This window comes from Plectrocnemia conspersa, unplaced genomic scaffold (assembly GCF_051122295.1).
Source record: "Plectrocnemia conspersa isolate PC_06_02 unplaced genomic scaffold, ASM5112229v1 ptg000005l, whole genome shotgun sequence".
NCBI classification, from domain to species: Eukaryota; Metazoa; Arthropoda; class Insecta; order Trichoptera; family Polycentropodidae; genus Plectrocnemia; species Plectrocnemia conspersa.
In genome coordinates this window covers 21,291,449-21,308,994 of record NW_028277169.1, presented here as the reverse complement: position 1 = coordinate 21,308,994, position 17,546 = coordinate 21,291,449, and the positions used below count along the sequence as shown (strand labels likewise).

The 17,546-nt window shown below is 32.2% G+C and overlaps 1 protein-coding gene across 1 annotated transcript; it reads right to left on the bottom strand.

Annotated features, from left to right (window-relative positions):
- Positions 1–4,975: 4,975 nt before the first annotated feature.
- Positions 4,976–17,546, bottom strand: dsd (attractin-like protein dsd). The gene is made up of 22 exons (XM_088185476.1): positions 17,267–17,546; positions 16,340–16,543; positions 15,888–16,060; positions 15,741–15,821; positions 15,426–15,677; positions 15,209–15,368; positions 14,904–15,139; positions 14,396–14,529; positions 12,077–12,226; positions 11,903–12,011; positions 11,688–11,831; positions 11,415–11,614; positions 11,220–11,337; positions 10,250–10,690; positions 9,743–10,169; positions 9,348–9,490; positions 9,131–9,280; positions 8,658–8,880; positions 8,450–8,599; positions 7,561–7,687; positions 7,267–7,487; positions 4,976–6,421 (listed from the first exon to the last, which is right to left on the bottom strand). Exons 1-22 carry the CDS (start codon positions 17,479–17,481, stop codon positions 6,235–6,237), a joined length of 4,245 nt encoding a protein of 1,414 aa, XP_088041602.1. The 5' UTR covers positions 17,482–17,546; the 3' UTR covers positions 4,976–6,234.

Below are 17,546 nucleotides of genomic sequence, written 5' to 3'. Positions count from 1 at the left end.
AAGCGGTTATGTGATGGTTTTTGCAACAAAGACAAGATAAATCTTTTTATAAACCAAAAATGATATTTTCATTATCGGTTTCAATCTGAGAATGTTGCATATACAAAATAGTCCTAATATGTGAAACATATCAGTATTTCTCAATATAATTTCGAATATTTAGGATATGCATAAAATTATTGGTTGATATACAACTGAATTTTATGAAATGCTGTGAACGTTGAGAATGGAAAGGACCATCTCTTCTTAAATTTTAGTGCTTTAGTATTCGTGTAAGGATCCGTTCTTTACGCTTATCTAAAAACATTTGTTCATCGCGTATGTATTAAATGTTTGTGAAATTTATATTATAGTAAGTCTTCGTACATAACATCACGATAGATCAGTGATATAACTCAGTGAATGATACATAAAAGACCTGAGTTCGAATCCTATATGGACCTTAGTGTTATTTCAATTTCTATCGTGTCTTAAAGATCGAAATTCGTGATTATTCCATAATTATAATTCCAATAGCTATGACTTACATACATATAACAATATAATAATTTCGTGCAATACAATCAATGAATTTTGAAGCGATTTTTATATATTTATTATTTTTCCTTTTTACTTATATGTATCATATTATATTATAAAAATGTAATTAAAATTACATTTTTGACTAATATTTTGTGACAAACGATAAATTACATCGACTTTCACCAAAAATAAAATTAACACTAACAAAAAAACGAGACTTTATATAGATTATTTTCTTCTTTTTCTTCCAATATTATGAATCATCAGATTTATTTTTAGTTAAGTGTCAGAAGAAACAGAAAATGTTTAATTAATGAATTTAATTATAGTGTAAAGACTTTTAAATTTCGTGATTGTATTTCCATATCAGCAAACTTCTTCCCTTTATATTAAAAGGACTAGTTGGAGTGGTTACCCCTTTATATTTAAAGCCGTGTAAAATTTTACCATTGTGTAATGTAGTGTCCATCTGTCGGGTTTATACATAGAACCATAAAAGGAACTGGTTTTATTCATTATGAAAATAAACGATTTAAATGTCAAATGTAAGTCAATAATAATATGGATTTTAGTATAAGTTAATAGGCAATAAATTTTTCATTAATGATTACAAAAATTATACTAAAACAAGGAAGCATACTCATAAATAACATATGTATATATTGTATGTTACTACAATTAAAGGAAATTCAAACATTTGATTAGAGTAGCGTAAAATAAACGCGGAAGTGGTATATTACGTTGTTTAATTAATAAAAAAATACTACATTGGTATTCCCATTACCACCTTTTATCGTAGTGTTTAAGTTAAACAATCAACAAAAATAAATTAATATTGTTACATTTTACGATTAGTTAACTAAATGTATATTATGCATACGAGCCAATAACATTACTTTCGCTGGAACATAAATCGATAAATTAACCTTTATAATAGTGAACTATAACCTTGAGCGTATGTTAATAGAAAATATTATGTATAAACAGGTGAAATTTAGTAAATGTATTTTTTACACATCATTAAAAATGAATATTTGGTGTTGATTCAATGGCAATGAGCATTTTACTAATATTATTGATACATATTCTAGCTACGACATGAATTGAATAGAAGACACATTCGTGTGTTATAATATTAATAAAAATACACAGATTTTATGTAACATTAATATAATACATATATAGTAAGTTTACCCTGTGTGACGTACGTAAATATATCACAAAACTAGTGTGACACGCGAACTTGTCATCATCTATGATATACGTATCGTTTGTTGGTTAAATGTGATTGATTTTATTTGTCGTTGTATGAATGATGATCGAGGGTAAAAAATTAAAAGAGAAACAATTTTGTTTCATACTAGTGCTCCCAGATTATTGTTCAAGATGAAGAGATCTTGTTGTAGTTAAAGGTACATATATAATATTTATTTTAAATTATATTTTTAAAATTATTTTTGCGTAACTTAACAGATAGGTAAGTATATAAAAGTGCAGTAATACCATATAATAAAATACGTATTCATATTCATTATTAATTATATTTATATAGACCAGTGAGGACGTCAAAAGGAAAATGCTTAATTTATTATTACATACCTTTTTGATCAGGGACGTTATTTCAGCTTTTTCAAATCGAATTAAATCAGAAAAAAATGATGAAACATTTGAAATACATATTTTTATCATTTTTTTGTATTTACAGTAGCTCATAATGTTTAGAACGAATTTGATAATAGTAAACCCCCCAATTACACGGTAAATTGGGGACGTGCTATTTGGGTTCCCGTTACTTTATGCGTGAGCGAGCCAAAAGAATGATATCTCACCATATCCGCCTGATTTGTACGTACGTATATATTGCAAAAAATTGTACGAGTATTTTCGAGTCCCCCAACTATACCAATTTACCGTGTTATTAGGGGGTCTACTGCACATAAAGGTCGGATTCGTATCGATGTTTATTTTTTGCGGATTTGCACATATATTAAATAACTAAGGGTGGGCCTTTTTAACATTTTTTTAGTTCAACGACCGAATTATGCGAATTTCGGTCATAATATACACGCCGATAAATATTTTATTTACAAATGTTTTTCGACCGAGTAAAAGATTCTTTTTGTTTAGAAGAAGCGTCTCATTGTATTGCATTTCGAAACAAAATAAAGGTGCACAGAATATCATGGATTTTGGAGCAGCACTAGTCACTCGGATATATCGAGAGAGAAAAACGACTACCCTTGATGGTCGAGTTCTTCATTCGAGATAGTAAATATAAACGAGTATTTTACGAAAACTGGATCAATTATTCATATACAATATGAATAATTGAGCAATAAATTAGAATAATCGAATATTTAATTGAGAACTCTAGCTATGACGTCGCGAGGATTAAATAACCATATTGTTTCATTGTTGTACGATAGATTGTTCATGCTGAAGGATATCATGTGTATAATAATATTACTAGTTGATAATTTACCTTCGCAAAAATGATATTTAACTGGTACACTAATGTCTAACAGAAGAGGCCTTCTACAAGCAATGCAAGGGAGTTGTTACCTATAGGTTAATATTATAATATTATTCTTACATATATAGTATATACATATATGGAAGGAGAAGTACATTGTCACAATATGCACTACAAGAAATGCAAATCCAAGAAATATTACAGTCATTTTTTTATATTATTTTGCAGAATTTAATTAGTGCAAGCTTTATAAGTTTCCCAATTAATGTCAATCAAAAAAACATCCCTAATAATCAAAAGGAACAAATTTTATCTAAGAAGCCATACAAATATTATATCATCGGTAACTGTGGTTCAAGCTTCATATTATGAATAATGAATATATCACAATAGGTTAAATTAAATTGTTTTTATGGGTGGGTAAAATTAAAGAAAAATCAGTATTAAAATTGTTTATTCTTTACAAAAATTGCCGCAAGGAAATAATAATTAATAATGATAACAATATACAAACAAAATACTATATATATGAATGTCTTTATATAAATACAACGCAATTATTACAACTTAATGAAAAATAATATCTAACAAATAGTATTTATTGCATGAAGCAAAATATAAATGACTATCGCTTTAAAGGTAATATCATACAGGGCGAAATTCCTTATATGTATTTATTATATATCCACTGTTATCGATACGCTTTATATATTATTTACATATACACGAGGGGATTTCTTTATTTATTAAATACGACAATTTGGTAGAGTTCAAGTATTTTTTTCACCTTTTCAATATCATATATGACTTCCAAGCACCATAATGATTTTTTAAATATAATATTAAAAAGTATAATAATATAATAAAAGTAAATGAGTTACAATTGGTTAGTAAGATTTTTTTTTAAATATAATAGATAATAATATATTGATGTAATAAAAATCAGTCAATTACAAACAGATTAAACGCAGATCATAAAATTATCAATTATGCATTTATTGCACTTAAATAATTAGGGAACATTGCTCCATAAGTGATACAATATAAAATTGAATTGACATATTAAAAAAATCAACAAACAACACACAATGATATGTGAGAATGGCAATTACTATAATTATTAATTTAAAAATTTTTCATGAACACACATTGAGTTGTTTGTTTGGACATATAAAATGGAGTATTGGCAATAGTTAAACGATTTATTTAGCGATTGACTACTATACGTTATTAAATTAAAAAATATTGTGTTCGTGTAATTTATAAAAAATTGAGATCAAACAAGATCTTATGACTATTATGTATTTATAGAATATATAAATGAATTTTATTTATTAGACATTCGTTGAAGATAAGGCTAAGTTTTGTTGTATATTTCAACCGAATAGAAAACTATGTATGAGGTTCAAGAATTTGCTAACAAGATTCGAGGTGCGTAGATTTTTAATAAAATGTATTTCGGTATCATAGTAAAACAATTCAACAATTACACTTGTTAAAAAATATGATTATTATAAGGATAAAATTTTATCATTTAGTGATAAATACAAATTTAACAAGGAAAGGTTAACTTTCAACCATTAGATTTAACGTGTACGACAACCGAGTGCTTACACTATTTGATTATAAAAAAATTGCTATAATACCGTTGGTACAAAATTGTTAAAAAGTATAGTTTCACCAGACATTATTTTGGCAGCACTCTCAAATAAATCCTTCAGTCTATAATACAATCTCGATTTATCAAAAAACAAGAAACGTCTATAGATATAGATTCGTGTAGATTTACAAACTTCAAAAATTAGCATCTCTCTCTATATACACATTTTTTAACGTCTACATTTCTAAAACGCGCCAAAAGCTTATATTTGATCAGAAGACTGTCGATTACATTAGTATATTACACGCATTCATATATCCCACAATGTCATGGTTATGCAATACCATCTGCCTTAATAAGTACTAAAAGAAAAATATTGATTTTCTTATATAATATATGTATTATTGATTAAATGTTCGTTATAAAAAGGCAAAAAAATAACATCATGAAAGTGATAATACTTCTATAAATTACGTATACAATCGAATCAGTAAAATTAAGACGAATCACACTCAAGTTTATTGCTTTAGTAATAAAAGATACATCTTTGATCATACGTTCTGGCAGTATTATATTTCAACAATGTATTACTACGAAATAACAATAATAAAAAATGAATACTTTTAGACTTAATGAATTATGTATATACAAATGATTATTTTGAAAAGTTGACTATCCAGATGTGTAATAATAATATGTACTTTTTGAGAATATACATTTATTAAAATAAAATTATGATACTCACAATATCCAGATTATCCATACGAACAATTATAATACTTGGTCCAGATAGTCAAACTTAATAATTTAATACAATCTACCATGAAAGGAATGTGAATTTCACATCAAATTGTTGAAGGAATCATATATTAATACAATATCACGTAACTCGGAATGTACCTGATTGTATATTCAGTCAAAAAAAAACATACATTGTCTTTTAAATGGCTTGTTTTTAATATGAGTTTGTATATTGTCAAATTTAATATGTATTACAAAAAAAAACACATAAATCTAAAAATCATTCGATTCCTTCGATTGTTTTGATGCTAACTGATAATCGCCAAGTATTATTGTGGCGATTCAGAAACGACACATACAATAATGAATTAATTAATAATCGTCAGTCGTAATTATCACCATCATACAAAAAATATATTCGCATTTTTTTTATCGTAAGAAAATTATATAATATGCATATGAATATATATATATACAAACACACCTGTCTGTGAATAAATAATTATTACAAATTAAAAATAAATAATGGTATAAATTATGTACACATGCGGGAAATGGATGTACAGAGTTACTTTTTTGTTTTATAATCGTTAATAAGAATAGCACCAAAATTCATTTATTGTGGACATTATATCTCAAGAGATCCAAGAGTTGAGTTCACACGCGTTTCTATCATACAATATATTTATATCGTCTTCTTCGTACCTGTGTACATCCACAAACCTTGATCGGTAAATGAAGTTCATTTTTCTTGTATACATAGAGCAAAGTATGAAATATTATAATAAAAAAATGCGCATGATAATCCTATTAAAAAACTGATAAAATAAATAACCATCTTTGTTCTCGAAATCACTAACACTTCTGACAATGCACGCATTGTTCATACTGACGCGAGTCATATGCACGTGTCAGGATGCTGTGCGCCTATGCCTTTGCCCCTCTTTGAGAGTTTACTGTCGTTGTGCCGGGAGTCGGGAACGTGAGAATGCCGCGGCGGACTGCCTAACGTCACGAGAGCCGAAGCGACAGCTAATCCAGCTGGCAAGCCTGGAGGCGTGTAACTTCCACCACCAGTGGGTAACCTGAAATATAAAACACGTTTTAACTATTGTCATAATTTATTAGTCTCGGTATAAGTTATCCTAACGGATTTTAGATACCAAGTCCCCAATGGAGGCATTACCAATTTTTTTTGAAATATGATATACATATATCTATATAATGTAATTTTAACCAATAAAATGTTTTCATGAATTTATAAAGGCTGAATTGGGTTTCCTCCGGAGAATTCACATAAGATCCCAAAACGCCAATAAACAACAGCCTGTAACAAAATCAACCATGAGGTGAAATATTTGTTACAAAGAGGGCAGCACTAGATACATAACTGTTTAATGTGAGGTTATGTGAAGTATCTTTAGTTACTCTGAAAAGTTTTCTCAATTTTATCGTGCATCAACTTTTTAAAAATTGGAGAAAGTAAAACACTGTAGTGAAAAAATATATGCACAAAAAAAGTTCAACATTTAAAATATGACAAACACTTGAAGAACATCTTGTCCTTCATATACAATCGAATTTATTTAAAGACGATAGGGGTAGCATTGAATATGATCATCGCAGTAGAAGGCCTGCAACTGCTACCACTAAATTGATTCACAATATGAACATAACAGATTGATGAATCAAGATTAGATAAATAATAGAAACTGTGGACATCTTTTGTTAACGAGTCAAAACATTTTTAGTAACAAGTTCAGAAATTTAAAAATTTCACCATAGAAATTTTACATTTTATACGGTTTATTCACAGAAGTCATCCCCTTTCTGATCCGCTATGAATAAAGATTTTATAGTACTAATGAGACATGGGGTTACAAACACGATCACAGCTCAGTATGGTCGCTAAAAATAAAAAAATACATACCTTACAAGTAGTGATAATACGGCAGCTTTGTTACCACAACAAGGCTCTAAAGCGATAGGACTAGGTGAATCTTTCTTTCTTTTCCTGACCGTCGGCACAATCACACCATGCGGCGTTGTCACGTTATTAGCTATATCGTTTTGCTGCAAAGGATTAGCCACAACATGATTCTGATGATTCTCCGTCGGTACTCGTTCCCTTAATTCGATTTCTACTAATACCTGCAATCCATAAATGTAATATTAAAATATATGCAATATATATCCATATTAAAAAAAATATACGATCGCTTACTTGTGAAAAAGGCCTCGAAGCCATTTGCTCCATTTCTACAAACAAACGCTGCCTCCTTCGATACATGTCGCATTTTTGCTTGACTTTCCATAAAAACGCGGCCACTAACAATAAAAGCAAAAAGCATCTGAAAGAGAAATACAAAATTATTACCATGAGTTTTTAAACCTAAGATTGGTATCTTATTTTTACATAAATTTATGATCGTTAAACATCATTGAATGTAAACAGCGTCGAATGACGAGGCAAAGGGAACTGCCCATAAAGTTATAGTTCTAATAAGTCATTCATTATGTAGGAAAGAGACAAATATATGAACAATGCTGAATTTATATTACACAACAAATTCTTTCCTTATTACATCAGCACTATAAATTAATGATAAAGTCATACATGTACACTATGAGGTTTCCGAATCCAAACTCTTCGATGGACATCCTAACCATTCATCAATGCACTCAATCATCAATCACGTTCATTTATTTTGCAACAATAACTTAACATAAATATAACCCTAATATGAGATTGCCCAATTTAGACATCACGCTGATGCTTGAATAGACAATTTACTTCAGAACCTAAGTACTGATCCTTCTGAAGTAGATCACTGATTTTGCTCCTTGGCGTAAGCAAAATATAACATTAAATAATTGTTCACTTATTCAGCATATTTTTTTAAGCGAGCAACACTATCGTATTTATTATAGATAATAAATATATTTACACTAACATATTTATTGCAGATAATATTTATCACTAATAATATTGAGAAAATAAAATTAAACATAATTTTATTTAACTATGCTGTATTTTGCTGTAAGTACACTAAACAATTATACAGGTCTGCAAAAAAGAAGAAATTTAAAAATCTGATCATTAAAATATTTACGAAGAAAACGTTATGAAGAATTGTTGTAGATTCAGCTTCGGATATTGCGAGAACGAAATCTGTATCCAAAGCGGTGGTTGAAAGTCGTAAACGTACACGTAGAAAGTTGTGTTTTCTTCATTGCCAAAAATATAATCTGCTTTGGCAAATCTAAAAAAGAAATAGTCATAAGAACAATTCCGTAAAAAATTGCAACAAAACAACGTACCTATATCTAAAAGTTGTACAATTGATAGAATGAAAAATGGTCTTCTCCTGAGAGCTGGCCGCTCTCACGGTTATGTTCATCTTTGCTAAAACACTACAAGTGATAGAGAAATCGGCATCAATATCAGGTTTGATTGGCGTATTTCTAAAGTTGATTTGAGTGAAATGTCGATCTTCTTTTTTGGATAAATTGAATGTGAATTGATAATCTACAGCTAAATCATCTGAAAATTTAATATTTAAACATTAATTTCATTATAAATTTATATATAATCAGGCGCGTGCGGTAAGATAGTTTCCCTCTCGCTCGCGTGTTAAGTGGCGAGAGTGATTGAGAGATACGAGCATGCGGTCCTCGTGCCCTTATCTCTCACTCACTCTCGTCATTTAACACGCGAGTGAGCGAGAGGGAGACTATCTCACCTCACGCTCCTGATATATATATATATATAAAAATAAATCAAATATACTAACAATAGCATGATCCTTTATTAGTAGGATCTCCGTGATATCGATTTGTAGCATCACACTTGTCGCAACGATCGCCGGCAAGCCCTTTGGTGGTGCAGAAGCATTTACCGCTATCAGGATTGCACAGAGTGGCTTGATCGTTGCATTCGCAAGCTAAACATTTAATAATGAATTATGATTTTATAGTTTTTCAATATTAATCGTTGGCTAAACAACTTACGTTGACACTTTCCACCGTTGAGAGGATTTCCCCAATATCCAGGAGAGCACTTTTCGCAGTGTAATCCCATTGTTAGATTTCCGCAAGGTTGTATACATAATGAACTATTCTCTAAACATGTGGAGTGTCCATTGCATTGGCAACTATAATGAAACAATGCAATCTATGAAAATTACATTTGAATAAGTGGTATTAGAATATCAGATGAGTCTTGAAATCGCTCTAGTAAACTTATATTTGTCTACTATCTAAAGAGCCGCCTTTTTAATAATATATATAAATGTAGCAATAATGGTTTTTTCAAGCTTGTGACTAATTATTAATTATTGTGAATATTTAGGCACTGGTTTATATGCTACATTTATTAATACAGAAACTATCATTTCAATATTTACCTAGGACAATGAGTAAAATGCCAAGTATGATGAGAACATGTATAAGGAAGAGTAGGATGTGAAGCGCCTCCAGGCAAACACACACCTAGACCGGTACGTGAACCGTCATCGCACCAGCCACAAGCGGGCTCCTCGCGGCAAGAACTACACGAAGCATAAGCAGCGCACGTATTGCCTTTAGTGAGTGCACTGTTAGCTGAACCCTCTGCATTAGGATCAATGACTGGTGGAATTCTACACCGACTTATGACAGTAGTCCATTCGCGGCACTGTCCGTACGGAAACGAAGCTGTATAGGCGTTTTTATCGACACACCGAGCTTCATTCTGACACCAGATGCACTCCTCCTGCGTGCAATTGGTGCAAGATGTGAAATCTGAGCAGCTGATTGTGCATAGACTACCACTGTCTTGATTGTCAACGGACACTAAAATAAATCAAATAAACATTATTGATGAATATAAATTGAAATTATGCTATAGTACTGGCAATATTTAATCTGTGTACCTGTATTGCTACTGTTACCAGCTCTGCATTTGGTTGCTTCGTAATCCCAATGACACTGCATATGGTGAAGATTGTTACTGGAAATGCTGCTGTAGAGGGGTTTGAGGTGCATACTGGCCGCTATCGCACCTGATCGACCATTGGATGATTCTAGAACACGGTTTTGTTGAGCCGGCGGTGTTGAGTGTGTGCCAACGGCGTGTCCATTGAGTTGCAGCGTGGACGATGCGCCTATACACGAGTTGCAAGAATGTAACTGAGCGCACACGGGTCCTATCTCTGATGGACATTCGTCTAAGTTTGTAATGGTCTTTCTCAGTCCGCCCGTGTGATAGTTAGAATTGCTACAGCGCTGATTCATGCACACACCCATAGGACACCAGACGCAATCGTATGATGTTTGGACACAGGACGTGCAGTCAGTTTGGAGAGAGCAACGATCTAATACAGAGAATTGAAAGAAAACATAGAGCACTTACAATGTTTGGGTAGAGCAGTGGCGACTCAGTAAAAATCACATAATTCATAAAAAGTTCAGTGTTGGTATCTTTTGAATATCAATTTCTTAAAACATGTTAAATTTTGGAATTAAGAATATTTAAAAAAAGTTGATATATTATTTTTAGTATTATACTATAATTAGCTTCACAGCGCTTTAGACGAGCCGCCACTAGAATAAGTCTTCCTCATAATCAATTTTCTTGAATACTGAGGTATACGTTCTGTTGGGAAAGAGCAGCTGTAATGCTTTCCCGTTGCCTTTTACACAAAATATACTACAGAGATTAGAATTGGTTTGAGCGAATAGAGGTTTTGAAAATTGTATTTTATAACTAGTAAATTACATACTTGAGTAAATGATTTATTTTGTTATATTAGACATTTTTAATTGTTATAAAGCACAAAATTATATAAGGCATACTTTTGGTTCAATCTACTTTATAGATTATCATAAAAAAATAAAACAAACCTTTATGAGACAGCATTCTTTGTGTTATCTTATCTCTGCTTTCCTCCGGACATTTTGTATATCGTAGATCAAACTCTGGATCTATAATTTTAACGAAATCTTCGCGTACCTCCGTAATCTAAAATTTTTTACAAAATATTAATGATCGGTCATATCGAATATATTTGAATCTATGATACAAAATCATTTACTTACATTTACACATCTCGTTTTGTTCAGATTCCATATGCACTTGATACCCGGCTTTGAATTCAAGCATTCACTTTGTGTCATCAAATCGTTACAGTTTCCTGGACTGAATTGTATCATATCGTCGAGCATTTGACCGTCAAACCCACCGTATAGATACAGAGAGCCTTCGAACACCACTCCAGAATGACCGTACCTTGCAAGATCTATTAATAATATAAAACTTTAGTATATGCAAACGTAAATCATAATACAAATGAACAATTTTATAATATTTACTTTCTCTTAAATCACTCGGTATGTTCATATAATGCCACGAATCGCAGATAACATCATATGCTAATAGTTCGTTTGAGTAGCATTTAGCTCCGAAACTGTGTGATGTATCGTTGTGAGTGTTACCTCCAAATACAATCATCATTCCTATAAATAAAAATATACTTTAACATAACTCACATATAATTTAGATAAAACTATCTAAAAATAATAATAACCGGGGATGATAAAATTTGCGGTGTGCAAAAACCGAGCGCTGGGGGCATGAGCTAGTAACGACCATACCCTCAATGCAGGATCGTAACTGTATAAGTTTGAGTTTAAAATCTGAAACAATATGAAATAAGTCGTATATATTTTACGATGCAATATAATTTAAATAGTGTAATTACCTGATTACTCTCGGATTCTGATATTATACCGCCATATACATAAATCTTCTGGGTTAAATGGTCGAAAGCAGCAGTGTGACCATAGCCCCCTTTGACGGGATAGCCGCGTGTTTGGATGATTGTCCATTCTCTTGTGCCAAAGTTGTATTCCTAAAAATAATATATATATATTATGAACTTCTTAAATATTATATTCAAGTTCAGTCTAGACGCTAGTTGCATATTATTATACAGTTATTGAATTTTCAAAGTTCGTCTTCTTTATATGAATGGGTGGACAGTTTTTCAGGTCTTTCAATGTGTCAAGATTTTTACTACAGTGGAACTTCAATTATCCGAATTTTTTTAAGCAAAATAAAAATTCATAAATTTGCTATGTTGCACATGGTTCAAGTAACCAGGTGGGTTAGGATCAAATGTGGGATGCTGGCGAGAGCTACAAAAAGGCGGACCTTGGATATTTTTGTTTGTTTACCCTATACATTTATAAAATATATAAAAATCATTAAAAAATACTCCCTCAAAAACATTAAATTTAGAAATCGTGGAATAAAATTATGAAAAGACTGTTATTAATTCCCAATAATGCAGTAGAAAGTGATATAGGAGATATCACAAAAGCAGTACAACAAATTTCAATATGCAGAGAATGTGATGAAGATGTCACAATGGAAGATAGATTACAAAATGTAAAAATCCGCATAAATTTAGACAGAACTCCATACAAAAAAATCACGTAAAGCGAACACATACATATGTACATTCTCGTATATAAATACAAAAAATGTGAATGTGATAAAAATATTATTTATTATTACTTTTTCAATAACAATATGTACTCGAAAATATTACGTAACAATTCTTTATATATTATTATGTACATAACTTAAGGCTGATTTACACGGTGCCAATTGAGGTTGCCAGTCACTGGATGCCAGCGACTAGCACCGTGTAAACGCTTAACGCCAGTCACTGGAGAAGCCAATGCGCCACTGGCACGCCAGCAGAACAAATGTTTTTATTTTACTGGCACGCCAGCTCCCCTTTCCACCACCACACTGCCGTACAGGCGCAAATTGATACTTCATAAGGCATAAATTGATACTTCAGAATAAAAACACATGTGTGACTATCCTAGAATTTGTTGGCATCGATTTTAAATGAGAATTTGTTATGGTGTGACATTTATATAAACCGATTTAGGATAATATATAAGGATATACGAAAAGATTTTTTTTAACAAAATCTCGAACCAATAATTATTTAATTTTGTATGGAAAGAATTATAATAAGAATAACTGTTAGAAAAATATACTACCTAAAATATAATTCATCCCTTTTGGTGCCCTAAGATATTCAAAGATGTCAGTAATAGTCCGTTAAAAATCGAGTTTTATAAAAGCGTGTTCGTGTCCGGCTGTACGATCGAGTTCCCAACAAGCGTGTTAATCGGATTCCGGCGCTTTAAGCATTAAAACCATAATTTCTAATTTACTGGCCAATTGTAGAACATTAGCAATATTTTTCAAAGTGAATTAATTTGGTTTGTCTTTTTTTTATTTACTTATTATATTCATTTTCGGAATATTTACGGGTTGCAGAAAATGCAGTTGCGGGTGTGCGAGTTGTGCATTACTGGCGTTAAGTTAAAACAAAATAGTCGACAAGATATAAGAAGGAATTGACATTTGAATTAAAAAAACAATAATTAGGTTCAACCAGTCGGTCACTCACAACAGTGAGTGACCGACATAGGTACATAGTTTGTTTAATTAACTGATTAAAAAAATAATGTCGAAAAAAATTAAGTTGCATAATATGAAAGACCCTTTCATAAATCCCTTGTCGTTTTCACGAAGCCCAGAAATAATATTACACTTTTTACTGCTCGCTCAATAAATGATAATGAAAAATTATAAAAGTAAAATCACAGAAAAATAGGATTTTAGTTTATTATTTATTTTTATTAGAAGGTTTTGAAGTTTAGTATTTTATATGTTGATAAAACCTTATTCTTGTAAAATTATTGACTGTATAATATTGTAATGATATTGCAAGTGGGTGAGGAATTTGCTTATTATACTAATTTTCGAAACGTTTGTGGGTTGTGCATTGCTGGCGTCAAATCTGTTAGAATATTACCTCAACAATATAGTTGACTAAGTAATACGAAGGAATTAATATTTGAATTAAAAAAACAATAATTAGGTATAACCATGATGCGACATCTCTTGAAATTAAAACATATCTAAACGTATATATGGCGTCCATTTGTTAACATGACAGAAAAGACTAATCACATTTTAAACGGAGATTTACCTGAACAGTGTTCAAATATCCAAACTGTGGTGAGTGACCGAATATCACAATCATCTTCTCTGTTGGTTTTCTATGTGACGAACTCTCAGGTAATGTAACCAGTGTTGCTGTGTGTCCAGCTGATCTTAATGGTCCTATAAAATCAAATACAATATAATTACATATAAGTAATTTGGATGCTCCGCTTGTGACATTGAAACAATATAAAATTGCCAATAAGAAAAGCACTCATCTCTCAAATTAATTCATGTCACATTGAACGACTAATTTTGTGACTTATATTGTTATAAAGAAGGAAAGGAGAAATCAATAGCGAGATCAGAGCTCATATTGTATTGTCTTTAAACCGTTGGTTGTAAGCAATTTGAAAATATACCGGTGGCAAAATAATGTTCCAGTACGCCCGTCATGTACATATATAGATGTGGTATTGAACAAACAATCATTATTTCAATCGATCCTCACACTCGTAATCGACCCTGATGTTAAATAAGATATAAATACACACCACACATGGCTATAGTTCTGTTGCACGGCTCCGATCGGACCGTGATATTCTCCCAAGAGCTGGCGCTGATATCGTATGCCCACAGTTCTCCGGTGACATGCGTGCTCGCCGGTCCGTACGACTCCCGAGCGCCATCTTGAAAGGTATCTTGATTTGGACTTCCATCTTGAGATTGGAGCGGAAGCGCATGACTCTGATGACCGTTAGAGTCGCGGAAATGCGACGTTGAACCGTGCCTGATAAAGCAATATATTACAACACATTCTAGTATACAATAGAGCACTGAATAAAAAAATCCAACATACTTTCCGTGATGCCTCTGTTGATTGATAGTAGTCGGATGGAATCTATCAGTGACAACACCGCCATACAGAAAAATCTTATCGCCTTGAATGACCGAACTGGCTCCATATCTAGGGCTCGGTATAGTGGCGCTCTTAGAGTGAAGAGTGTCCCAAACGCAGCCTAATAAGAACATGTTTTTTAAACAAACATTTTTTATATTAAAAATAGTAATATTACCATTGAAGTCGTATCTATGCATTAATTCTGGTCTTCCATATCCTTCACCGGCTATTATGTATAGAGAATCTTCCCACACGGCGGCTGCGTGAGATGCACTTCCAAACGGTTTGTACCATTTAGTTTCTATAGTTTCCCAAACACCGTATTTGGTCAGTTGAGAACAGTCGTGCCCGCCGTATCCTGGATAGCACTGGCACTTTTGATTGAGAGGATGACAGATGCCTTGTTTCGAAGTAAAGGAACAATTGCCTAAAATGTATAAAACAAATATAAGAGACGCACCTAATGGAATATAAATTCTCAATTTAATACCTGGACAGGTCGGTTGATCGCAAGCTTTGCCTTTCCATCCGTCGTTACATTTACATATTGAATTATCGCAAAGGCCATTACCTACACATAAAGAATTGATAAGATTTGTAGTATTGAATATAGCAATAGTATAGTTATTAATATTACCTGAACAATTTATACTCGAGTACTGACTAGGGCATGCATTTATTGCATACGATATATTAAATCCTGACATGTTGTATGCGTCGTCAGAAAAGAAATGCAAAAGCGCCGAGCCCGAGCTCGTTATGAGTTCAGGCACACTCCGAACGGCGTACGAGTCTTTGTACATAAGTCCACTGAAAATAAAAAGTTGGGGTAAATCTTCATATCCATGGATATAAATAAATTTGATCGACATGAAAAATGTTTGATATTTATTCAGAACAATCTCGAGTAATTGCGTTCTTAAATTTTTATGTCAGATAAAAGCGTCTGGATTTTATTGATGATATTAATGTTAAAAATGATCTTTTATGGCAATAATAAAAATGTATTTCGTGATAATTTTAAGCTTTACAATCTAAATTTTACCTTGATAATTAAAATGTCATTATTAGATAGCAATGTGTGTTTACCTAAAGACGGCCAAGAGCGGCGAATCAACGCTGTCTCCGTCGTAAACATAGAGATGATCCCAGCCGCACTCAGTTGCAAACTCTTCCAAATGCAGTCTAATGGTAGAATTGGACGATTTAGGAGCTTCTATCAGCCAGCTACATTTGACTCCGATTGAGTAATTTCCTGGTCCGTCGTGAATATAGCCGACAGGCTCAACCAAACTGTGAAGAAGTAAAACTTCAGTCATACATTTTATTTTAAATTACAAATAACATTTTTAAGTAAAAAATGTAATTTGTAATTGTATATTAATAAATAAAATGTATAAACAAATAAATAAATATTTTTTAGAATAAATTGTTTAAAGGGAAAGTTCCCTATTTACAAAACAATTATTTCTGGGATGTTATTTAATAGTTAATAATCGTAGAAAAAACAAAACTTTGCTCAATAACATTTTATTTTTACTCAAATGTCTCAATTAACAATTAATTGATGGATTGTTTTTTCACCGCCTTCTCCACAATGGGGAATTTTGCGAGAATGTCGCACAATGCAAAGTTAAAAATAATAGTGTCATTTTACAATCTTCATTTGTGTAGACGCTTTGATCTCTTTTTAAGAGAAAAATAGACAATTTAATAGATACATACGATAAAGCCCGTCGTTTAACATCAGAGGCCAAAAAATGGCAGATTCATCCATAGGTAACTATCTGACTCATCAGTTAGGTATTAATGAAAAGTGATAATCTGTCAAAATAATTGTTAAGTAGTTTTTGACAAGGACAGTGTCCTTTCTCATAACTTTTAAGGCTAAATATTACGTATATTAAAACGAATGTATATTTATTTTTCATTGTACATATTTAAATTCTGATGTTGCACTTTTATCAGCAACACCAGGGAGCTGTATGTTAAAACGGACGAAGAAAATAGCAATACCGTATCTTGCTGGCGCAATACTGACAGTCGGGGCCCTGCCAACCGTCGTCGCAGACGCAGGTGTCGTTATCGCAGATTCCTCTGGCGCAGGGACAGTTGGGTTTGGCTACGAGTTGGGCCGCAGAGCAGGACTCCGGGCCGAGGCCGGGGCCTGGACCGCACGCCCACAGCCAGAGGCCCGCGGCCAGCGCGACGCACAGCCGCCACCCCGCCATGGGACTGCAGCTTCACCACTCCATGCCGCAGCCACCACCGACACCTTTGACAAACGGGACGCGAC

Excerpts from the sequence above, each read along its gene's own strand:
- dsd (XM_088185476.1), bottom strand. The coding sequence starts at position 17,481 with ATGGCGGGGTGGCGGCTGTGCGTCGCGCTGGCCGCGGGCCTCTGGCTG. Across the intron at positions 8,881-9,130 it reads TAATAAAGGATCATGCTATT|ATGATTTAGCTGTAGATTAT; the intron begins GTTAGTATATTT and ends TTAAATTTTCAG. Across the intron at positions 7,688-8,449 it reads TTCTTCATAACGTTTTCTTC|ATGCTTTTTGCTTTTATTGT; the intron begins GTAAATATTTTA and ends TTTCTCTTTCAG.